The sequence below is a fragment of the Triplophysa dalaica genome, chromosome 4, assembly GCF_015846415.1.
Source record: "Triplophysa dalaica isolate WHDGS20190420 chromosome 4, ASM1584641v1, whole genome shotgun sequence".
In the NCBI taxonomy this organism is placed as follows: domain Eukaryota; kingdom Metazoa; phylum Chordata; class Actinopteri; order Cypriniformes; family Nemacheilidae; genus Triplophysa; species Triplophysa dalaica.
Genome location: NC_079545.1, coordinates 515,001 through 522,500, shown reverse-complemented (window position 1 = coordinate 522,500; position 7,500 = coordinate 515,001). Strand labels below are relative to the sequence as shown.

Here is a 7,500-nt window from a genome sequence, read left to right as displayed (position 1 = left end):
GAAGACCGCGAAGCCACTCACCAGAACACAAAAAAATTGGGATGGAATGTTACAAAAAGTGAGAGTCGTTTAGACAAATGGAAATGGCTTTTACCAAATTTGTGTTACAGGGGTAGAACACTTATTGTCAATAATCTGGTTGCTTCACTTTTATGGCACAAACTGGCATGTACTGACCCTCCTGCAAGGTTGTTGGCTGAAATTCAAGCAATCTTTGTAAATTTCTTTTGGGACAAACTTCACTGGATACCACAGAGTATTATGTATCTACCAAAGGAAGAAGGTGGCCAAGGTCTAATTCATCTGCAAAGTAGAATTGCAACGTTCCGCTTGAATTTTCTACAAAGACTCTTAGATGGACCAATTGATGTAAGCTGGAAAGCTATCAGCTGTGCTCTATTACCAACTGTTGGAGGGTTTGAATTGGACAAATCTCTTTTTTTGATGGACCCCAAAAGTTTGAATCTCTCACAACTGTCTCCTTTTTATAAAAATATTTTTAAAGTATAGGACTTGTTTCATATTCAGAAAACTGACAATTTTTATTCTAGCTACTGGCTGTTGAAGGAACCTTTGATTTGTCAGGCAAGACTGGACATTGCATCTATGTTTTCACCGGGATTCAGCAAAGCTCTACAATCAGTAGGAATTTTTGTTTTAAGCCAGCTACTGTCTTTAACTGGACCTAATTTTAAGGAGACAGGAGCTGTTGCGGAAAGATTGGGATTTCAATCTATTCGTACAATTAATCGCTATTTAGCTAGGTTAATGGAAGCACTTACGATTGAAGAAAAATTGATTTTAGAAGATTTTTTTCTTGGGGAATAATATCCCTGATAGTGAGGATGGTTTTCCTTGTTTGATAATTCAACCAAAACTTGAGGAATGTGAAGGGTTGTTTCTAAAACAAGGACAATCCCTTTCTGTTGATTTCTTTGCTTGTACAGGAAAAGTTTTGTATAAAATGTGTGTTCTTGTTTTTAATAAGAAAATGCTTGATAAGAAGACAGATACCCCATGTCGTTCAGTTTTTAAATTGTGTGATAATGTGAAACCTGAATGGAGAGTGTTATATAAACCACCATTATCAAAAAGAACAGGGGACCTGCTGTAGAGAATTTTACATGGAGCCATTGCAGTTAATGTTTTTATTTCTGTTTTAAATCCTAATAATAGTTCTGATTGCCCGTTTTGCTCTCAAAGAGAAACGTTTTTTCATGCGTTTATGGACTGCTCTAGACTGTACGTTATTTGTGTTGATCCAAGTATTCGGGGCAGTCGTGGGGGGGCAGTCGTGGCCTAATGGTTAGAGGGTTGGACTCGTGACCAGAAGGTTGCCGGTTCGATTCTTAGGTCAGGCAGGGTAACGATTGAGGGTCCTTGAGCAAGGCACCTAACCCCTACTTGCTCCCCGGGCGCTGCAGCGATAGCTGCCCACTGCTCTGGGTGTATGTGTGTTCACCACTTGCTGTGCGTGTGTTCACTACTCTCTGGATGGGTTAAAAGCAGAGGTATATCTCGGATATGGGTCACCATAACTGACAAATTAGTCACTTTCACTTCACTTTTTCACTATGTTGCTGTTTCACTCACTCACTCAACTTTATTTATATAGCGCTTTTTACAATCTTCATTGTTACAAAGCAGCTGTACATGAGACACATTGAATACAAGAAAAACAACTAAAGGCATATACCTGTAAAAACAAGAAAAAGGTGAAAAAATCAAAAGACAGACATACAAATGCTCCACACACACAATATGCATACATACTTACACACATTGCACACACGCAAACACACTTGCACACACGCACAGTGAAAACACACATAGGAGAGAGAACCACAGGTCAAATATTAAACGGACTTTACATTTTTATATGCAATATTATTATGTCTAAACCGGCCAGGCATATAGTGCAAAACAATATGCAAATGGTGGTGAGGAACCCAAAACTCCCATCGAGAAAAAAAACCCTCAGGGGAACCCAGGCCCAACCAGGGGATTCCAGTTCCCCTCTGGCAAAAGCTGCTGCCTCTGCACAAGACCAACAGTGCTTGCACAACAAGGCTATGCATTTAATGAATGAGCACTGTGCCAATGTTCGTCCGACTGTCTGTACTGTACTGTATTTTACTTTTATAAACTGTTTTAATTACTCTTATTTCTTTTTATTATTTTAATTTCTTCTATGTAAAGCACTTTGAATTGCCACTGTGTATGAAATGTGCTATATAAATAAAATTGCCTTGCCTTGCCTTGCCTAAATAAAAAATAAAAAAACTTAAATTATAATTATAAAATTATAGATTTAAGATTATCATTAACAAGCTAATAGCATTTGAAGTGTTGTAGAAAAATCGTGTCAAGTTGCCGCGTCCTTTATCCATCTCTATCATCTCAGCTCTTGTCAGGTCACCGCTTCCCATTCTCAGCTCTTTTCAGGTCACCGCTTCCCATTCTCAGCTCTGCCATCAGGTCTGGGCATGAACTGCATCCTGCGGTAACCTTGGAACAGAAAGACAAGACTGGCTGAGAGTAGAGTACTGTTCTGCACTCTTTGATGCAACAAGTACACTCAAAAAAAATGTTTTTGCTGCCTGTTCAATTTACTTAACTTGCTTAAGTTAAATCAACACAACTTTTGGAAAATATGGTTACAACATGATTGTTTTATGTTTAGTCATATAACTGAATCCATTCATGTTGGGACAACATAAAGGAGTTGTGTTGTGTTAACATAAAATAGTTATAATAGGGCAGAGGACTTATATTTCCCAGCATGCTTTGCGTACACTGCATTTTGAGAGTTATTTTCTTAAATAAGTGTTTTATATTGTGCACTTTTCAGTAAAAAGAAACACTTGTTAGTGTTTAATGTTCATTTATCTTAAAAGTTTTAAAGAGCTAGTTATATTTTTGAGTTTGGTGGTTACCCTTGTTCAGAAAAGTGTTGCCTTTGGTTAGGTCGTGGGCGGTAACAATAATTGTTTTGCATTTCTGTTGAGTTCTATTTTCTCAATATCATCTTATTGAAGTTAAATGAGATAATGTCTAATAAATGTTACAAATGTATAATATAAAAAATGTTGAGCAATTCATTTTATTTTAGTGTTTTATTTGACCTACAGACTTAGTTGCTCCAAAGTTTAGGCGTTAGATAAGAAAGGGATCTACCACTTGCACTTGATTTTGATTTTGAAGACCGTAATGCACATGGAGGATTGTAATACAATAGAAGTTCATTTAAATACTGCGGCGCTAGACCATGTAGGGCTTTATAGGTAATAAGCATGATCTTAAAGTTAATGCGATGCTTTATAGGTAACCAGTGCAAGGTTGACAGAACCGGGGTTATATGCTCATACTTTTTTGTACGTGTAAGAACTTGAGCTGCCGCGTTTTGAACCAGTTGCAGTTTTTGTAATAGGCCCGCAGGGCAACCACCTAGAAGTGCATTACAGTAATCTAGTCTTGATGTCATGAATGCATGAATTAATTTCTCTGCATCTGACAGTGACAGCATATGACGTAATTTAGATATATTCTTAAAATGAAAAAATTCCATTTTACAGGTGTTGGCGACATGGCTTCATAAATATCTTTTCTTGTCTTTCAAGCCAGGACCTCAAAATGATTTAAAAAAGGACAAAACAACTAAAATTTCAAGCAACTTTAAATAAAGATTTTGGTTATGAACAAATGTATATTTTGACATCTAGAATATTTTATTGTGTAGAAATTGTGAGTGTGGAGTTGCGCTGAATACTGTGTGTTTTAGGACAGAAGGTTTTTCTGAAGGTCTTTCAGTGTAACTGCATGTTTTGTCCACTAGAGTGCAGCACTATTCAATGTCATTCAAAAATAAAAACAATGTGCTGGATCTGTTAAAGTCTGCTGGTTTAATACCAAAATCTTTATTATTTGAGTTTTAAACCGTATCGTGACGTATTCCCGAGTGAAAGCACTTCTGAAATGAGTAGGGCGGGACTCGATTCATCCACCGACCACTGATTGGATCGTTAAAAGGTGAAATATTTGAACGGCGGTTTGCGATCTGTCAATCATTGCAGCCCCGCCCTCCCCCCATACCTCATCACCAGAGGTGAAGAGAGGTCGTTTCGAGGGGGGAGGAGCTTAACGTTTTTGAATAAAGATTACAATTTCAAATAAATACTTTATAATAAATATTTCACCACTGTGTAAAACAATTAGTATTCTTTTTAATTTCATGCCGACTTTAAAGAGCAGACCTCTGAACTCAATCCACACGAGCAAAACAAACCTTGAGAGGAAACTCAATAAATAATCTGCTTTTATCAGCACAACGACTGTGAGTGAAGTGTGTTTGTTCTGAGATGTCTTCAGGTCACTGATGTTGTTTTTCAAACGTTATGTTTTTTGATAGATCTCAGCGTTATTCGTCTCTTTAAACGTATGTATGTGACAGAAAGAAAAACCAGAACACGAGTTTGTTGTCAAGTGCTGTTTTATTTGAGCTCATCAATAGCTTTTTCCACGATAGCGAACACCTCGTCCACGGGCAGCTCAGAGTTGATCTGTCAGACGAGAGAGAATTCATTCATTCCATTAGAAACACAAATCTTAAAGTGAAACAAAACGTTGGTCAAAAAAGCGTCACCGCTGATGCTCACCTTCCTGACAATGCCGCGTTTCTCATAGTAAGCGATGACGGGCTCAGTGGCTTTATAGTACAGATCCAGACGTTTTTTGATGGTCTCCTCATTGTCGTCGGCGCGGCCGCTGGTCTCTCCGCGCTTCACGAGTCTCTTCACCATCGTCTCGCCTTTAGCATCCACGTACAGCAGAAGAGCCGGAGCGCCGATCTGTGACACAAGAGAGAACATGAGGATACTTTCACATCACACGGATCACTTCCTGCGGTCGGCATTATTCTCCGACCTTCTTCTCGAACTCTTCTCCCTGTTTGACTTCACGAGGGTAGCCGTCGATGAGATAACCTTTAGACACGTCTGCTTTAGCGATCATGGCATCTTTGATCATGTCAAGAACTGTGTCCTGCACAACACAACACAACAGTTATGACCATCTGCTTTCAGCTCACTGACCAATCAGCATCCAGGGCTGCAACCATCTAGTTTATAAGACGAATCAATGTTTAGCAAAAGGTTTATTAAACGTGACACGACACGTGAGAGTGATTCACACGGACCAGAGGCACAAGTTCTCCTTTCTGCATGATGGCCTGTAGCTGTTTTCCTCTGTCTGAACCTGAGGCCACCTCAGCACGCAGCAGGTCACCTGACGACAGGTGAGTGTAGCCGTACTTCGCCACAATCTTCTCACACTGAGTGCCCTTACCAGAGCCCGGTCCACCTGCGGCGCAAACACATTTCTCACAATGCATATCATTTCCCAACTGCTTTATAGACATTTCTATGTAATCAGAACAGTGTTAAACATGTTAACTTCAGAAGTTACACAAACACCGCAGATCTCTGACATCATCATGAGCAGAAACAATGAATGCGTTAAAGTGATGATACCATGCGGTCCTCATAATGAGAAGATTCAAGAATCATTCAGAAGAAACTTACCCACAACAAAGACGATCTTGGCGTCCTTAATTTTATCTGTGACACAATTCAAGTATTGATATGAACAACATTGACATGAATAATAATCACATTAGCATTTGGATAAACAGATGTGCATGACGTTTATGTTTTGTGTTATGAAAACTTCTGCAAGATGTTTTACCATCATCAGGAGACATATTAGATTTACTCAAACACCCTGAGCCCATCTCTTTCTCTCTCTCTCTCTCTCTCTCCCTCCCTCCCTCCCTCCCTCCCTCCCTCCCTCCCTCCCTCCCTCCCTCCCTCTCTCCCTCTCTCTCTCTCTCTCTCTCTCTCCCTCCCTCTCTCTCTCTCTCTCTCTCTCTCTCCCTCCCTCCCCCTCCCTCTCTCCCTCCCTCCCCCTCCCTCTCTCCCTCCCTCCCCCTCCCTCTCTCCCTCCCTCCCCCTCCCTCTCTCCGTCTCTCTCTCTCTCTCTCCCCCTCCCTCTCCCTCCCTCTCTCTCTCTCCCCTCCTCCTCTCTCTCTCTCTCTCTCTCTCTCTCTCTCTCTCCCTCTCTCTCTCTCAAATTCAAATTCAAATGTGCTTTATTGGCATGACAATTGTTACAATGTATTGCCAAAGCATTTATAACATGTACAGTACATCTAGAACAGATGAAAAACAAACAATATACATTAAATCAAACAATACACATTTAAGAAGAAACAAAACCAACCAACGAAACAAAAACATTTTATATGTGTGTGTGTACGTTTGTGAGCGCATCACTGATTGGTCGACTCCTCCCTTTTGTTATGGCAGGCATCAATGTATTGTGCTGCTAGTAAAACACAATCCTGTTTCTCTCCTAATAAATATTGGAGTTGTGTACTGTTGTCTAATTTCCTGAAGTCAGGGCAATGATTTCAATTTGGGATAGAATTTCTTCTAATGTCTTGATAGTTTGGGCAGTTGATGAAGAAGTGTTGTTCTGTCTCTACATCTCCTCTCTCACAGTATGGGCAGATGCGGTTCTCTTTAGGTAACCAGTTCTGTCGATGTCTCCCCTTCTCTATGTGAAGAGTGTGATTGCTCAGTCTGTATCTCGTCATTGTTCTTCTTAATTTATAATCTTTCACTGTACTCAGATATTCTGCTGTTGCATAATTTCTATCTAGGGTCAAATAACATTCAAGTTTACTTTGTTTTCCGGTTGATTCAGTCCAGTAAGTCAGGTAATTTTCTTTTTGGACTTTAATAATTTGTTTGGGTTGAACATTGTGTATGAGTGTGTCAGTGTCGTGATGCTGAGTGTTGTTAGTTGTGTTAGTTTGGTTTTGTAGTTTGAGGATCATCTGAATCATTCTACTTCTTTCAGTGTTTAGTTCCTGGTGTTTAAGGGCTTTAAAGTGAAACGAGTTGGGGTCACTCATTTTTAGATGTTTCCAAAATTTTATTGTCCGTTTCTGAATGCGCATCAGTAGAGGATATTGACCCAGTTCTGCTCTACATGCGTTGTTTGGTGTGTTTCTCTGGACTCTGAGGATACTCCTACAGAACTCAACATGTAAGGCTTCGATCGGTGTTTTGTCCCATGTGTTGAACTCATGGTTCAGGAGAGGACCCCACACCTCACTGCCATACAGTGCAATCGGTTCTAAGACTGATTGAAATATTTTGAGCCAGATTCTAACTGGTATTTCGATTTGAATAGATTTTTTGATGCTGTAAAATGCCCTTCTTGCTTTCTCTTTCAGTTCATTCATGGCCTCTCTCTCTCTCTCTCTCTCTCTCCCTCTCTCTCTGAGTTCAGTCTGTACTGATCTATAACTCAATTCTCTCAGTGCTTCACATCTCCATGGCAACTGTTACCAACATCTCACTATTCAACACAAGCACCTTTCAAATGTGTCAGTTTGAGGAAATGAATTATTATCATCACAACATATTTATATTGTGT

The 7,500-nt window shown here is 39.8% G+C and overlaps 1 protein-coding gene across 5 annotated transcripts in view; it reads right to left on the bottom strand.

Annotated features, from left to right (window-relative positions):
• Positions 1–4,471: 4,471 nt before the first annotated feature.
• Positions 4,472–7,500, bottom strand: part of ak1 (adenylate kinase 1) — an 11,867-nt gene continuing 8,838 nt past the window's right edge. For all 5 annotated transcript variants that reach the window (XM_056747417.1, XM_056747413.1, XM_056747416.1 and 2 more), the window contains exons 3-7: positions 5,580–5,615; positions 5,195–5,358; positions 4,924–5,040; positions 4,656–4,847; positions 4,472–4,559 (exon numbers count right to left, since the gene is read on the bottom strand). In XM_056747417.1, coding sequence (XP_056603395.1) covers positions 4,491–4,559; positions 4,656–4,847; positions 4,924–5,040; positions 5,195–5,358; positions 5,580–5,615 — 578 coding nt within the window. In that variant the 3' untranslated portion in view covers positions 4,472–4,490. The remainder of the gene's footprint in view (positions 4,560–4,655; positions 4,848–4,923; positions 5,041–5,194; positions 5,359–5,579; positions 5,616–7,500) is intronic.